Below are 18,132 nucleotides of genomic sequence, written 5' to 3' on the forward strand. Positions count from 1 at the left end.
ACCTTTCTTATTGGAGTCACCTGCACTCTTTTCCAGTCGCTTGGGACTTTGCGCTGGGTGAGAGATTCACGATAAATGCAAGAAAGGTAAGAGGCCAATGCTCATGCCTTTATTAACCGTGTGAAGTGGGGCACCATGTCAAACGCTTTCTGGAAATCTAGAAATATAGAATCTGCCTGTTGCCCTTCACCCATAGTTCTAACCCTGTTGTTAATACTGTATTTTTGCCGAAACAGGTATGAGTAGTGTGTTATCAGCTTAACTCAGAATCCTGATGACTTCTCTATTAAGTAAACTGATTCAAACTGAGAAGTTGCCCCAGCAAGGAGTTTAGAGTTTATTTGTTTCCCATTTTGGTATTTGGGAATGTGTACAAGGGTAAAGTCAATGGGATGTAAGTCTAATTGCAGTATCTCTCTCTCTCTCTCTCTCTCTCTCTCTCTCTCTCTCAAAAACAAGGGATGCAGTTTTTTTGCATTCATGGGACACAATATCCCTTGGAGAAAAAACGCGAGGCTCAGACCGAACAATATGCCTTTGCCTTTTACCACAAACAGCAGAATAGGCTTCATCATTAAATAGGTTACCTTTTTTGTTTTACAATAGGATTCTTACAGAAAAATCAGACTACTTTTACATGCGTATTCTTAAAAACTGAATGACAAGGATGATAATGGAAATTATCTGTGAACCTGAACAGCAAGTGCCTTAATCAGTTTATGGAAATCACAGAAATGAAGATGACCAGAAAGTGTTTTGAGACCCAGTCGTCTTGAATGTGAGACCGATGTCTTACCAACTGCAATTGTTCACAAGATAATAGATAAACAGAGCACACCATAAGTCTAGAACAGTTATATTAGATCATCCTCTGTCAGTACTGGAATCTGACTATACCACTTAGTGCTGATAATAACAATAACAATAACAATAATAATAATAATAATAATAATAATAATAACTATATAAGTATGCCAATGACACCTTAAAGCAGTCTCACACCTGTATGCACATACCTGCCCATAAGCTCGAGATCCGCCCGTGTGATTAGATTGCCTATATAATCAGTCTTCGTCTGTAGGTGAATATGCTTTTCCGGCAAGCAGCGTTTGATACCAGCATACAATGCAGGACAGTAGCCCTTCTCTCTACCAGGATCTGGCTCCTCAATCAACAGGGAATATGCCCGCAGAACCTTTGTGCGGCATTCTGTACAGAACCTGAGAAAACAATTGATGAGTATTAGTAACTGCATTAGTTTCTTAAACACTAGTACCTGACAAAGTGCTGCTTAACAATTGATTACTTCAGCTGTTTTGAAAGTGATAGGCATTGCCCACATCAATTCAGGCGGGCTAGGAAAAAAATTTACCTTCATAGTCTCAGATGTTAGTGAATTTAGCATGTGTTAAAATGAAGGATTAAATAAGGAACACTTTTTTTTCCTCCAAAGAAATTCTGCTCCAAGATGCAGCCCTCCACAGATGATACTGCGCATACCATTTTAAAGATGTGAATTTTTGAAAAAATTTTAAAATTTTTTGGAGCAGTTTTAGATATTTTGTTGGTTTCTTTTTTATTCGAAAGATAATTGCTTTATGAGTACAAAGAAGTCCTCCATTAGGACTTATCTGTCAAAGTTCATTTACTATAGTGTTCTGAATTTTTTCTTAATTTATGGAAAAAAACTTTTTTTAAAAAAAATGCAGTCCATAAAATTGATTTTTTTTGTATAGTTATCATCATCACTGGTTTTCTGCTGCATTAGCAGGTTGTTTGCCTCTCCATTTTCTCCGATCCATTGTGTAGCGGTGCAAGGGGTACCAAATTTGTTATAAAAACAGTAAATTACTCAACGGACATTATTTTTCAGTACAGGTATTTCGTTCATTCCAAGCAGGTGTCGATTTGTGACGTCATTGTCCAGACACGAGTTGACTGTAATCTGAATCCGTTTTAGTGAACTAATAATTTCACTCGGGCAATAAAATTTTATTGACTATGAAATACATATTCAGAATCGGAAATGCTTAATTAGTAATTACGTGCCATAATTTATTTGTTTAATACAAGGGTGTTCTGAATTTTGTATGCATAAAAAAAGTGTGAATTTATGTGTGGCTATTACTCTGAGACGAGTTATCACTTAAGAGTGCTAAAAGTGCGTGTGTACAGTTCGCTGACCTATGTGGTGACTTATTTTGTGATCTTGACCCAAATGAAGCGTACATCCAGTTTCATTTAAACTTTACTTGAAATCGAAGCATCACGTTATTACAAAAGAGTCGTTTAGCCCATTGGGGAAAACTGAAACCTATGCACTCAATTTGAAAAACGTTACACATCAGTGCGTGATCAATCAGTCCAGTAAATCGCATACAACAGCTGCAAATGCAATTGGACTTAACGCACAAAGTTGGAAATTAATTTTGAGACAAATGCTGCTTTTTACTAAAAATGAACCGCACATTTATTCAAAATATCAAGGTCCAGTTTTATTGAGACATGTATCACCTTGTTGATTACGTTGCCTAGCAACACTGTAAAGCAGCTTGATTAATTCATTAGAACGATTGGCGATTTAGTAAGGCCCATTACACACACAAAATGTTACACGAAGTTTGCTGACCACATGAGAGTATGAGTGTGTTTTTCTTTCCATAAATGCCAATAAACCGGCAGTTTCAAAAGTCAAATTATTAACTGTTGTGTAACTTCATTGATTGTCCTACACCACTACGGAACTTGTTGTATCGTGTCTCTTCACAAGAGATCTCAAGAAGCCGGGATAAACAAGAAGAAGAAAAAGACTAAAGAAGAGGCATTGGTACATTTGGCACCACAACTTGGGGCCTGAAAAGGATATTCCGGTACTAACAACTTCAGGCCCAAGGCACGAACTTCGACCCATTGGAAAGGATAAGTACTCACAGCTGCACTATCTGAACTTGAGCTGCTTCTACAGGATGACCATAATAGGGATCTCGTCTTCCAAAGAGTCCTTTTACAGACCTCACATTTCTTGATTTGTCTACCATGTACTTTGTTACTGATGGAACATGGTTCAAAATTGTTTTCTTAGAAAATATCTCTGGAATAACAGTTAAAACTTGCACCTTTTCACTGTGGGATGCACAATATTCAACAACTGAATTGATTTTTGTGAAAAATTCCTGGCAAGAGGTGCAAGAGTGCTTTGGCTCATTTTCTTCTGAAGATGGAATTTCTACTTTGAACAGTGTTGTCAGTTTTGCTGTAGCGTATTGTATTCATCCATAGCTTTAGTAATTTCTCTGCAATTCCTTGATGCATAGAGCTTATGACTCGACTTCAATGACCACGGTTTCTTAACAGGACGAACACCTACTGATTCAGGTTATTTAATTCTTCCTCTTATTGATGCAAAATCTGCATCATCTACACCAAGGGAGGCTTCACCGTGTTCAGATACTATCATTGTTGTTGTTCTGTGAAAACATTTTGAACACAAAAAGGTGTCACTGGAAACATCTCCATTTTGAAACAGAGTCTTCAAATGAGAACACTTATTCCCACCCTGAACAAGGTATGTTTTTGTTTTTGTCTTATGTATCACTCTTTTATGGACATGCAAATAGTCAGCACACTTCACTCTCCTGTGGCCCCAGTCAGAAGACATTTCAAACAGTCCTTTCACAAAACACACTGCAGCTGTGTCAACTGGAAAAGTCCTCACAAAAACACAGAATTCACTGAATGGTCTCAGATTTCTTACAAGCCTCTTCAGTAAACAATTAGCACTGAACAACTACAATACAGAAACCTGCATTCAACAACCACGACAAAGAAACTGACAAGAAACTAAAACAGAGTGTAAGAAATATATGCAGCAATGAAAGTGAAAAGAAATAACTGTAACAAAGACAATAGAAATAAACTTTGTAACAAAGAAGTTAGTAAGAAACAACTTCAGTGAAGACAACATTATCCTCGAAAGTTTAAAAAAAAAAAAAAAGATTTTTTAAAATAAAACATGTCCAACTTAAAAGTGGAAGCTCAAAATAAAAATATATTTTCTGTAAACTGCAAAAAAATTCAAAAGGTGTCAGTAAAAGAACTGAATGATATGTCAAAATGGAGGATACCATTGTAGTCAGAAAGCAATTATCTTTCAAATAAAAATAACTCTAACAAAGTATATAGAACTGTTACAAAAATAGAGCATTTTTAAAAATACTTCCAAAATTTAAATCTTCAAAATCTTTGGAAGCCTGTATCTCGGGACAGGAAGTTTTTTGGAGATAACAAAAAAATATGTTTCTTACTAACCCCTTTATTTTAACATATGCTAAATTTAAGAACATCCCCTGCCTGAAGTGATACAGATCATGCCAATAACTAATGTGTTTGAGGACCGAACCTGTGACGCTGTACACATTGTTCACCTCTCTGGGTCCAACGTTGTTTTGGAGTTCAACCTTAATGTTAATCTGAAGCAGTTCTCCATTTCCATTGTTCTTCATTTCAGCATAGATTTGGAGCAAACTTAATTCTTTTCTTATACCACTCTCTTCAGCTAAATTTTCAGTAGCAATTCATGCCATAAAGGGTGCCAAACCATTCTCACTATTCATTTCTTTATTCCCTTTAGTAGACATTTTATACCACTGGCTAGTTGCTGGACATCTTTATTCCCCACTCTATCAATATATCAGGCCAAAAGTCTCCTGTAACTTCACATTACAAAGATTTCTCATTGTCTACAATTCCAACTCATACAGAGCTGTGCTCCAAACACAGCTTCTCAACAATCTTTTTCTGGTCTCAGCAACTACAGTCTGGGACGTTAGCAACTGTTTCTTGTGATTCTTCAGTTTCTCCAGGCATATTTTATGACGAAATAAATCTCGGGTGAACAGCCTGGTATGAGTGTGCATAGGACACAATATTTCAGCAATTGACCACGTTGCCATCATCAGGTCCGCTGATGTGCTGTACCTGATGATAGCAACGTGGTTGATTGCCGAAATATTGTGTCCTATGCACACTCATACCAGGCTGTTCACCCAAGATTTATTTCGTCAACTGTTTTTTGGCACCACTGGCAGTTTAACATCACTGAATTGGACCACAATTAAATGATAAATCTACACAAAGATCCTGGTTTGAGGCTCTGTTTACAACACAATTTTAGCTTTTTTAGCCTCTTGACACTTTTTTGCCTTGAATTCTAAGCTTCACAGGGCAGTTAAAATAATTAATTTTCTTAGTCATAATAGCGTGAACATTTTAATAATTGGAAGCCTGTTCATGCAGATTTTGCAATTATAGGCAAGTCTGCAGCAGATTTGACACTTCCTGCACCTCATTGCCCTTGTTTAGGTTGTAGCTGTTTTTATTAAGAGGACAATGTGCATCTTCTGTACATTTGATAATGAACAACCAATGCCAAGGGCTGATAGGTTACCATTTCCCTTAACTGATTTGATTCACTCTGAAGCAACAAAACCGCAAGCGCGCGCGCGCGCGCACACACACACACACACACACACACACACACACACACACACACACACCATTCTCAGTCACCTTATAGTAGAAAAGGATAGGATTTATGTATCACAAAATCAACTGAAAAAATAAATCAGTGAAAATAATCAATTTTTGTAATTATAATGTAATTGGATGGATAAAAAAATCTACTCACCAAGCAGTGGCAGGAAAACACACAAATAAAAAGTATTAAAGTTTGCAAGTTTTGGGGGCCAGTGGCTCCTTCTTCTGGCAGATGGATTGAAGGGGAAGGAAGATGGGTGAAGGAAAAGGACTGGGGAGGATTAGGAAGAGAGACAGAGTTCGGAAAAGTTATCCACAACCCCAGGTCTGGGGAGACTTACCATATTGCATGAAAAGGAAGGACTGATGGCATCGGTGCTGTACAACATGACAGTTGCCCCTTTGGTGCCTGTTTCACCACGTGTGAAAATTTGGATTCTTGCCCCAGACACCAGTTCCTCACAATTCTGCAGGTGGGGACTGGCACTACAACATGTCCTTGGTTCTCACCACACACCTGACCTTAACTTACATTAATTTCTTTGCTCTCATCATTTCTTCACAGTGACTATTCCTTTCTCCACTCCCTTTTAGTTTTCCACCTCTCATTTTCTGACCTATTTTTTGCTGCAGTCCTCCCACCTCTATCACATACATACAATGCACTTAGCTTTTCACTCTTTTAGTAGTAATCTCTGTCTTGCATATTACCCTGTCTTCCGTCTTTTAAGCTCTCAGGTTCTCTCATCCGGTGCAGTCCCCAATAATCAGTCAGTCCTTCTCATCCCATGCAGTAAGTCTCCCTTGACCTGGGGTTTTGGGTGACTTTGCTGAACTCTACCCCTTTTCCTAAACCTTACGTCTTTTTTCATAACCACTCTCCCTTCCTCTTCAACTCTTCTGCCACAAGGTGGAGCCAGTGGTTCCTAAAGCTTACAAACTTTAATACTTTTTATATTCGTGTTCTCCTGCTGCTGCCTGGCGAGGAAAAAAAACTGAAAGTGACTTGGGAAATTTTCAAAAATCACAGTTAAATCTAATTAACACAAGTCAAGTCCTCGGTTCTCACCACCCACCTAACCTTAATTTACATTAATTTCTTTGCTCTTATCATCTCTTCACAGTAACTATTCATTTCTCCACTCCCTTTTAGTTTTCCACCTCTCATTTTCTGACCTGTCTCAGCTGCTTCCTTTAAATTTGCTATGGAATCAACAACACTTCCATTAAACTGCAGTTTACAACAACAAAATTGCTACTGTTTAGAAAATAACTTGCAACTAATCACTATGGTAGTTAACTAAGGTAACAATTTGGTCATCATTCATGTATTTTATTTCAGAAAGATTCACATCTTCTGAATCATTGTGATGATAAGCATTTATCAAAAACTCAATGAGGTAATGGTAATTTTTCCTAGTTTTTGGTTGTATTTGGCATATTCAGTGTGATAAAACTCTCCTGTCAATTCTTGGGAAGGCATGGTTTGTGTCTACATATCAGAACCCTGAGGAACAATGTTTATGGTTCTAAGGAACTGTATGTAAAAAATTTACATTTAACTTCTAAGAAGGAAATTATGCGGCAACAAAGAACCAAAACTCTGACTGCAGCAACATGCAACACATGGATCAGATTTCAGTATGAGGGTTTAGTTAAAAAAGGATACTCTTCAAGTTCATTAGAGTCATTTATCTAACGTAATATCCATGCACTCTTTTCTTTACATCACTGCTCCCTAGTGGTAGAAACAGTCAAGTTCGAGTTAACAATCAACGTTCTTCAGCTTTTAATAACTTCTGTCAGCAAACAATACTGTAGTGCAGCAGCAGCCACGATGACATGACTGGTGAAACAGTAAAAGTGGAAAATAACCATACATATGACCCACGAGTCCTCCTCATACAAGCATTTTCCAATTACAGCCAACATTTAACCTAGCAGTAGAACTACAATGCAATAAAAGCTCAGCATGAAGTGCACCACTTCATCCTTCCTTTTCTGGGATGGGCTAGATAAAAATGCTTGAGCTCACTCTTTTGTTCCCCTTGCCCCTCCTACTGTGAGATGGAAATTATTCCATTAGCCCGTACTACCCCATCCCCTTACACCTCCCTCTTCAAACAGAAAGGAAGACACACATGCTAAATATTTCTATGATACTGAAAGGCAATTAAGCATTCTTCTTTTCCATCACTTACTTTTGCAGTAACCTTCAATGACTTAATTGTCGCCTAGAACAAATTAGTTGGCTTGTAGAGCAATGGAATACAAATTATTTGTGGAATTATTTTCAGGACAATAACACAAACTATAATAAGCCTACAAATCACACCATAAAAAGTCACCAGTCTCACAAAACTTGTACATACCTATGCTTACGTAGATAGCTTTCCAGGGTAACAAGTAATGTCGATGATTCAATAAGCACCACTTCATCCTTGCACTGCGGCTCCATGCAGTCCCACACTTCACGCCATATGCCAGTCATTGTTCGTGGTGTCCTGTGGGATTCCAAAGAATGAAAGTTGCACCGATGGCTCTTCTTTGACCGTGTCTGACTCTCCACCAGATTGCTTAGACGAGCCCTGTCAAACATCAAGTGTACTGCTGAAAGTTTCTTATCACTACTTTTCTTCTCTGTTAAGTACGAGGGTCATGGTGAAATTATGGAAATGATAAAGTCAGCAAATATAACATCTCAAAATGAAACCACAATCAAATAATTGTTGCACTTTTAAATTAGTTGAGTCTTGAATGCTGTCTTTCATTCCTGTCCTGACTGGCTGTATATGCTGGGGTCCTTAATAAGATTCGTGCCTAAACCTGCTTTCCCCCCCAACATATCCTTATCTCATGCCAGATAATGGAAGTATGCATTCTAAAAGATCGTTTGTACATATGTAGCAGTCTACTGCTGTCCAACATATGTTTACTTACATTTTCATCCCCCCCCCCCCCAAAAAAAAAACCTTTGTTTGCAAATCACAAAAAAGATAATCTGCAGAACAAGTTAAATATATGACTTCTTGCAGGTATTTTCCCATTTATACAAAACAATAGTGGCAACATTTGATGTTCTTTACTTAAAATTTGTCATTATATAATCCCACTTTTCTGAAGTTAAATTATTGCTAGAGTATTTCCTATCCTCAAAAACAGACTATCATAATGAAATGCAAGCAAAAAAAGACTACTTTACCAATGACTGGCTTTACAAGAAACTTAGGTATCCACATACCAGCCTAAGTGCTTCTTTCAACTACATTTAAAAGCATCTTTGAGCTGTAAAGATTTAACTATGCAAAAATTAACCACAGTAAAGATAGTTTTTATTGTGGAGCACAGTCCAACATTTGTAACATATAGAAAAAAAAATAAATAAATAAAATAAAAGAAACTCCAAATAATCAGGCACCAGAAATCATAGGGCTAAATAACCAAGAAAGGCAGCACAAATGCTTGCTTTTTCATCAGACAGAGGGCCATTAAATTGGAGGAAACTATATATTATATACAAGAATTAAACAAAAAAGTCAATTAAGACCACTGGTAAGCTTCTCTCTCTCTCTCTCTCTCTCTCTCTCTCTCTCTCTCTACATGACTGCTCTTGTTCTCTTATACATTAACCAGAGGTTCCCAAACTTATACTCTGATGAAACACTTTGAGACTCCTGGTACTATGATGGAAAACCTGAGTCATGTTATTATAGTTTTTCACAGAGCACTCATTAAGTTTCGTGGAACACAGCTGGGGAACCCTGACAAACAATTTGACGGACAAGGTGAGCAGCAAACTGCGACTTTTTGCTGACGACACTGTAGTACACGGCAAGGCATTGTCATTGAGTGACTAGGGATGTACAAAATGACATAGGCAGAATTTCTATTTAATGCCATCTTCTCTAAATGTAGAAAAACATAAGCTAACACAGATGAGTATGGAAAACAATCCGTACTAATCATTAGTTTCTCCAAGTTCCGAGAGCAGCAGCGGTGTTATCGCATGACTGTATATTCAATTAATGAAAGGGGGCTCCAGTTTCTAGTATGAACTTTATTTAATTCCGTAGCCAGTTTTGACCATCACATCCACAGCAAGGTGGATCTGGAAAATGTTCTGTTTTGAAGCAATGTCAATTTATCCTGCAATGTTCAATTACAGTATTAGTGGTGTGTTGATTGACACAGATATATCTATTAAATATCTAAGTGTAACACTGTGACATGATATGATGTGCAATGAGCACATTTGGGAGGCTGTAGTGAAAAGAAGTGTAGCTCATCTATAAACCACATACAGAATACTTGTCCACGCCATTCTTAAACACTGCTCAAGTGAGGATACCCACCACGTTGGATTAAAGGAAGACATCAAAGTAATCAGAGGTGTGCTACAATTTTTCCTAGCAGTTGGTTTCAACAACACACAAGTACAATGTAAATTCTTTGTGAATTCAAATGGGACTCCTGGGGGAGAAGATGAAATTTTTCTTTTCATGAAACATTTTTGAGAAACTTTAGAGAACTGGCATTTGTACTGGCTGTAGAATGATTCTACTAGCACCAACACACACATAATATATGACCCATGAAGACAAGATAAGAGGAATCAGGACTTGTACAGAAGCATATAGACAAGTTACTCCATTTGCTAGTGGGACATGAAATGGGATGGAATGACTAGCAGTAGTACAAAGGTACCTTCCATTATGCGCCATATGGTAGCTTCGAGAGTACGTACACAGATGTTGAGTTTTAGTTCACTATACCAACCAATCTATCAATCTAGAGCTCCTGATCTGCTGGTAAAGTTATTTTAGACGAACGACACGGAACACAATCAGAAATATTTATGCAGTAGCTGTTACCTGCGGCTTCTCTCCCCTCTCCCAAGCTATTCGAATGCTCGCTGCATCAGCATGTGCAGTGTTGCTGCTGTGTACTATATCTAGAGGGGCAGGAGCGCGCATGCTACCGAAGTAGCTATACATTATACAACGTGTACATTATACAACAAGTAGTGTGAAAGGATAGAATGAGCCCACTGAAGATTGTAAAAAGCATCATATTCATTACTTTTAATGGTATCGTGCAGCACATATCAATCAATATGAAAAAGATCAAAAGTCAAAGAGTAAATAGCTTTCTCCAACGAGTAAATATTTTCCTGTAATTCAACTAATATTCTTCGAATCATTACGTATCTTCTACTACACACCTTCTAAAGCAGCATATGTTCTTCCTCAAGGTTCAAGCTATCTCCATACCAAATTTCATCAAAATGGGTTCAGTAGGTTAGTCGTGAAAATGTAACATAGTTACTTTCACATTTATAATATTAGCATGGATAAAACTTTTAACTATATCTTTCTTTACCTGATCCAATTTTGATGAAATAAAGCCTATATGGTGCCCCCAGGCTATACTCAAGTTGCCAGCAAAAATGCCAACAAAATTCATCTAGTATTTTCCAAGAAGTCCGTTCAAACATGGCAGTTTTACACATTAGTACTATAGATGTACGTGGGGAGAGGGTCCTGTGTAATTTGATGAAAATCATGAAACCAATCCAAATTCATGTCTTTAAATATGCCCAAAATCTATAAATAAAGACTCATTGGTGCAGCAATTTGTAAATAAATAAACTGTCTAGCATGTAGCAGACTCTAAACCAGCATATCCATGTAAAGGAGGAAGATTAGGGTTTGACAGCCCATCATCAATGAGGTTATTACTTTTGGAGCACAAGCTCGGTTTGTTTCGGAAGAATCACCCCAGCATTTGCCTGGAATGATTTAGGGAAATTACAATAAACAAAAATCAGGATGTTCAAATGCAGATTTCAACCATCATCCTCCCAAATCCAAATCCAGTATGCTAACAACTTCACAACCTTGCTCAGTGCCTATCCATGTAGATTATACCTGGGGATGTATCATCCTCTCCTTAAATTTCTGCTACGATTTCTTCATAAACACTAATGTTTCTTTTCGCCAATTATCTTTTAAACTATGTTTTAAATTTCATCTATAGCTAGATCAAGAGAAGACCATGGTTTAATTTAAGAACACATTTTAGCTAAATCCCACTTATAATCCTCTCCGTATTTAGTTATTAATTGATTAGAAATGGAAAATTTCAGAGAAGCAAACACTAATTAAATCACTGAAGACTAAGGACTCTCATAGAGTGCCTAGCAGAATATTAAAGTGCTGTGCTGAACATGTTAGTCCTATATTTAGCCATATTTGTAATTTTTTCCTTTAGGAATAGTCAGTTTCCTGAACGATTAAAGTACTGAGTAGTAAAGCCGGTTTATAAAAGGCAGGAAAGGGATAATGTAGGCAATTTTAGACCTATTTCTATGCCATCAGTGTTTGCTAAAGTTACTGAAAAGGCTCCGTATGTAAGGATAATTGATCATTTTATACCACATGATTTGCTATCAAATGTACAGTTTGGCTTAAGAAGTCATTTAACAACTGAAAATACTACATTCTCTTTTCCCTGTGAGGTACTGGATGGGTTAAACAAAAGGTTTTGAATGCTAGGCATACTTTGTGATTTAACTAAGGCATTTGATGGTGTTGATCACAAAATATTTCTCCACAAGTTGGACCATTACAGAATACGGGGAGCACCTCGCAATTGGTTCATCTCCTACTTCAGCAACAGACAGCAGAAGGTCATTATTCAAAGTGTTGAGAATGGCTGTGATGTGGGGTCTGAGTGGGGGTGTCCCAGGGATCAGTGTTGGGGCCACTCCTGTTCCTTATTTATATAAATCATATGCCCTCTAGTATTACAGGTAATTCTAAAATATTTATGTTTGCTCATGATACTAGCTTGGCAGTAAAGGATGATGTGGGCAACATTGGCTCTGTTTCAAATAATGCAGTTCATGACATAAGTTCATTGCCTGTAGAAAATAAACTAAAGCTAAATCACAGTAAGACCCAGTTTTTACAGTTTCTAACACACAATTCAACAAAACCTGAAGTTTTAGTTTCACAGAATGGGCATATGGTTAGTGAAACTGAACACTTGAAATTTCTAGGTGTTCAGATAGATAGTAAACTGTTGTGGAAAGCCCACGTTCAGGATCTTGTTCAAAGACTTCATGTTGCCATTTTTACTATTCGAATGATATCTGAAGTGAATGATCGTTCCACAAGAAAATTAGTCTACTTCGCTTATTTTCATTTGCTTAAGCCATATGCCCCCCCCCCCCTCCCCCATGAACCATGGACCTTGCCGTTGGTGGGGAGGCTTGCGTGCCTCAGTGATACAGATAGCCGTACCGTAGGTGCAACCACAACAGAGGGGTATCTGTTGAGAGGCCAGACAAACATGTGGTTCCTGAAGAGGGGCAGCAGCCTTTTCGGTAGTTGCAGGGGCAACAGCCTGGATAATTGACTGATCTGGCCTTGTAACACTAACCAAAACGGCCTTGCTGTGCTGGTACTGCGAATGGCTGAAAGCAAGGGGAAACTACAGCCGTAATTTTTCCCGAGGGCATGCAGCTTTACTGTATGGTTAAATGATGATGGTGTCCTCTTGGGTAAAATATTCTGGAGGTAAAATAGTCCCCCATTCAGATCTCCGGGCGGGGACTACTCAAGAGGACGTCGTTATCAGGAGAAAGAAAACTGGCGTTCTATGGATCGGAGGATGGAATGTCAGATCCCTTAATCAGGCAGGTAGGTTAGAAAAAATAAAAAGAGAAATGGATAGGTTAACATTAGATATAGTGTGAATTAGTGAAGTTTGGTGGCAGGAGGAACAAGACTTCTGGTCAGGTGAATACAGGGTTATAAATACAAAATCAAATAGGGGTAATGCAGGAGTAGGTTTAATAATGAATAAAAAAATAGGAGTGTGGGTAAGCTACTGCAAACAACATAGTGAACGCCTTACTGTGGCCAAGATAGACACGAAGGCCACACCTACTACAGTAGTACAAGTTTGTATGCCAACTAGCTCTGCAGATGACGAAGAAATTGAAGAAATGTATGATGAGATAAAAGAAATTATGGAGATAGTGAAGAGAGACGCAGGGTGTATACGTGGACAAGGAAAAAAAAATACCCAGGTTTTTCCCGGATTTCCCAGTTAAAAATACACTTTCTCCCGGGTGAAAATACACTTTTTCTGTGTGAAGTGACAGTATACTCTTCCTCGGCACTGTAAATCTCATCAATCCTTTGAATGTTTATGGTTTTATATACCGACATAAAATTTCCCAGAACTTTAGAAAATGAAACTCAGAGGGGAAAAACAAGTTTTGAAAGATCTTTGATGAGCAGCAAGATGTACGCTGCATATTTTCGTATTGCGAAGGAATAAATCTGAGTTCCAACAAACACCGCATGTCACTTTCTGAAGCACTGAAATCGAGATTGCAATGCGCTTCTGTAAGCCGGTCAGCTCATGTCAAGTGATCTCACCAGCTGATGACAGCATAAGACACGTGATGCAGTCAGTCAATAGCAAGATCACTCTTAAGTAGCAAGAACACACAAATAAGGAAAGTTAATGGTTTAAACCAATATACATAGCATTCACATAAGAAGATTAATAAGCTGGAAGAGAAGCTAAGCTTCCACATATAATGTTGATCTCTTTTGCGCATGTTACACTTTAAGATACATCACACCAATGTGCCAGTAAATTTTTAATACTGATGTAAATGTCTGATCTTCTGGGCTCGAAATTCTTCTAAATGGCTGTCCTCAAAGAGTTGATTTTTAAATGAGAGTCAAATGCTTCGTGATTTACGAAACTCATCGTACATTTTCACACATAGTTCATCTTGCGTAAACAGAAATTTACTTTGAATGTAACGCTTTTCAAACCACCAATCGCAACATTTTCCCCGCGACCTGTTAGAAATAGGTTCGTTTCAGCAGTTGCCAGAGAGTGCCAGATAACGGGCGTTACCGCACTTAGGCAGCTATGATGATGCAGGAAACCCGATGTTCCTACATGTAGAACATTAAAAGATCTTACATTATGACATGAAAGAACCAAGACATCAGAGGATACTTCAAGAGCATCGGAATTTCGTGAACCATACCAAAATGCATAATTCGGCTTAAAGTGCACATCAGTATGTCCAGATTCGGATGCAAATTTTCTTGGAGTACCAGTACTGTATTATCCCATGTTTGGTTCTTTATTATGGCATAATGCCATATGTGCACTTGAAATGCAGTGAGGAGTTGAAACTAGCCGACAGTGTGAAATTAAACACTTCGTTTCAAATAAATCGACTGCCTCCGCAGAAAAGATTTAATAAAAGCCAAATCTCTTTCGCAAACCAACAAAAATAACTTCATTGTTCTGCAAGGCGATTAATGCTTGACTGTCAGAAAGGTGGACATAAAATCTGAAAACAACAACATATTTTAACCTTCCATAATAATGCAAATGTATTTTAATTCATTTGCTAGCTCCTGGCCACAAAAATCCATTTTGTTTTCATTTAATGTGAGAGCAAGAAACAAGGAGGAAACAACAAAACCAATGGACATAAACACAAGTCACATGGAGACGACCCATCTCCCCACCGCAACTCAGACTGCTCTGTGCATCAGCCCCGGATTTACTATATTTCCAAACTGGGACAATACTAGATAGTGGCACCCAGCCACACTTCTGTAGCCAGAGGCAACTGCACATGCCCAAGAGCCCACCCGCAACTGCTCAAACGAATCTAATTTAAACAGTTGTCACGTCACACTCATCGGAGGAAATTTGCATTGCACAGTATTTCTAAAGCCTTTGACACACTTTGCTGTTGGCAGACGCTCGTCTGAGCACTGTGTTTTGTTGTTGTATATGGCGGATTTCCTTTGCAACGTAAGTTTCATTTCCGTTTTCTTTTTTTCTCTCGTTCATGTTTTGTTGCTGCAGAATTATTCTGCAGTAGCGGGGTACAGTAATATCATTTATTGGAGTATCAGTTCTTACCAACCAAAATCACAAAAATTTAACTGAAAACTACAACAATGAAAAATTCCCAGAATTCTAAACAATTCCTGGGTTTTTCTCGATTTTCTCCAGGATGAAAAAATTCCCAGATTTTTGCCCGATCTCCCGGATGTCCCGGGTCATGTACAACCTGAATACGAAAATTTAATAGTCATGGATAACTGGAATTATATAGTAGGAAAAGGAAGAGAAGGAAACGTAGTAGGTGAATATGGATTGGGGGTAAGAAATGAAAGAGGAAGCCGCCTGGTAGAATTTTGCACAGAGCATAACTTAATCATAGCTAACACTTGGTTCAAGAATCATGAAAGAAGGTTGTATACATGGAAGAAGCCTGGAGATACTAGAAGCTATCAAATAGATTATATAATCGTAAGACAGAGACTTAGGAACCAGGTTTTAAATTGTAAGACATTTCCAGGGGTATATGTGGACACTGACCACAATCTATTGGTTATGAACTGTAGATTAAAACTGAAGAAACTGCAAAAACGTGGGAATTTAAGGAGATGGGACTTGGAAAACTGAAAGAACCAGAGGTTGCACAGAGTATCAGGGAGAGCGTAAAAGAACAATTGACAGGAATGGGGGAAAGAAATACAGTAGAAGAAGAATGGGTAGCTTTGAGGGATGAAGTAGTGAAGGCAGCAGAGGATCAAGTAGGTAAAAAGACGAGGGCTAATAGAAATCCTTGGGTAACAGAAGAAATATTGAATTTAATTGATGAAAGGAGAAAATATAAAAATGCAGTAAATGAAACAGGCAAAAAGGAATATAAACATCTCAAAAATGAGATTGACAGGAAGTGCAAAATGGCTAACCAGGGATGGCTAGAGGACAAATGTAAGGATGTAGAGGCTTATCTCACTAGGGGTAAGATAGATACTGCCTACAGGAAAATTAAAGAGACCTCTGGAGAAAAGATAACCATTTGTAAGAATATCAAGAGCTCAGATGGAAACCCAAGCAAAGAAGGGAAAGCAGAAAGGTGGAAGGAGTGTATAGAGGGTCTATGCAAGGGCGATGTACTTGAGGATAATATTATGCAAATGGAAGAGGATGTAGATGAAGATGAAATGGAAGATATGATACTGCGTGAAGATTTTGACAGAGCACTGAAGATCCAAGTCGAAACAAGGCCCCGGGAGTAGAAAACATTCCATTAGAACTACCGAAAACCTAGGGAGAGCCAGTCCTGACAAAACTCTACCATCTGGTGAGCAAGATGTACGAGACAGGCGAAATACCCTCAGACTTCAAGAAGAATATAATAATTCCAATCCCAAATAAAGCAGGTGTTGACAGATGGGAAAATTACCGAACCATCAGTTTAATAAGTCATGGCCACAAAATACTAACGCGAATTCTTTACAGAGGAATGGAAAAACTGGTAGAAGCCGACCTTAGGGAAGATCAGCTTGGATTCCGTAGAAATATTGGAACACGTGAGGCAATACTGACCCTACGACTTATCTTAGAAGATAGATCAAGGAAAGGCAAATTTACGTTTCTAGCATTTGTAGACTTAGAGAAAGCTTTTGACAATGTTGACTCGAATACTCTCTTACAAATTATGAATGAGGCAGGGGTCAAATACAGGGAGAGAAAGGCTATTTACAATTTGTACAGAAACCAGATGGCAGTTATAAGAGTCGAGGGACCTGAAAGGGAAGCAGTGGATGGGAAGGGAGTGAGACAGGACTGTAGCCTCTCCCCAATGTTATACAATCTGTATATTAAGCAAGCAGTAAGGAAACGAAAGAAAAATTCGGAATAGTTATTAAAATCCATGGAGAAGAAATAAAAACTTTGAGGTTCGCCGATGATATTGTAATTCTGTCAGAGGCAGCAAAGGACTTGGAAGAGCAGTTAACGGAATAGACAGTGTCTTGAAAGGAGGGTATAAGATGAACATCAACAAAAGCAAAACGAGGATAATGGAATGTAGTCGAATTAAGTTGGATGATTCTGAGGGAATTAGATTAGGAAATGAGACACTTAAAGTAGTAAAGGAGTTTTGCTATTTGGGGAGTAAAATAACTGATGATGGTCAAAGTACACAGGATATAAAATGTAGACTGGCGATGGCAGGGAAAGCATTTCTGAAGAAGAGAAATTTGTTAACATCGAGTATAGATTTAAGTGTCAGGAAGTCGTTTCTGAAAGTATTTGTATAGAGTGTAGCTATGTATGGAAGTGAAACGTGGATGATGAATAGCTTAGACAAGAATAAAATAGAAGCTTTCGAAATGTGGTACTACAGAAGAATGCTGAAGATATATGTCGTTGTTGTTGTTGTGGTCTTCAGTCCTGAGACTGGTTTGATGCAGCTCTCCATGCTACTCTATCCTGTGCAAGCTTCTTCATCTCCCAGTACCTACTGCAACCTACATTCTTCTGAATCTGCTTAGTGTATTTATTTCTTGTTGGTCTCCCTCTATGATTTTTACCCTTCACGCTGCCCTCCAATACTAAATTGGTGATCCCTCGATGTCTCAGAACACGTCCTACCAACCGATCCCTTCTTCTAGTCAAGTTGTGCCACAAACTTCTCTTCTCCCAAGTCTATTAAATACCTCCTCATTAGTTATGTGATCAACC

General features: G+C 38.2%; 1 protein-coding gene across 1 annotated transcript in view; it reads right to left on the reverse strand.

The window, feature by feature from the left end:
• LOC126092296 (gametogenetin-binding protein 2-like) overlaps positions 1-18,132 on the reverse strand; it is a 137,220-nt gene that overhangs the window by 96,754 nt on the left and 22,334 nt on the right. Inside the window, exons 4-5 of the mRNA XM_049907818.1 lie at positions 7,908-8,123; positions 1,017-1,220 (exon numbers count right to left, since the gene is read on the reverse strand). Of these exons, the coding sequence (XP_049763775.1) occupies positions 1,017-1,220; positions 7,908-8,123 (420 nt within the window). The remainder of the gene's footprint in view (positions 1-1,016; positions 1,221-7,907; positions 8,124-18,132) is intronic.

The sequence above is a fragment of the Schistocerca cancellata genome, chromosome 1 (assembly GCF_023864275.1).
Source record: "Schistocerca cancellata isolate TAMUIC-IGC-003103 chromosome 1, iqSchCanc2.1, whole genome shotgun sequence".
Lineage (NCBI taxonomy): Eukaryota > Metazoa > Arthropoda > Insecta > Orthoptera > Acrididae > Schistocerca > Schistocerca cancellata.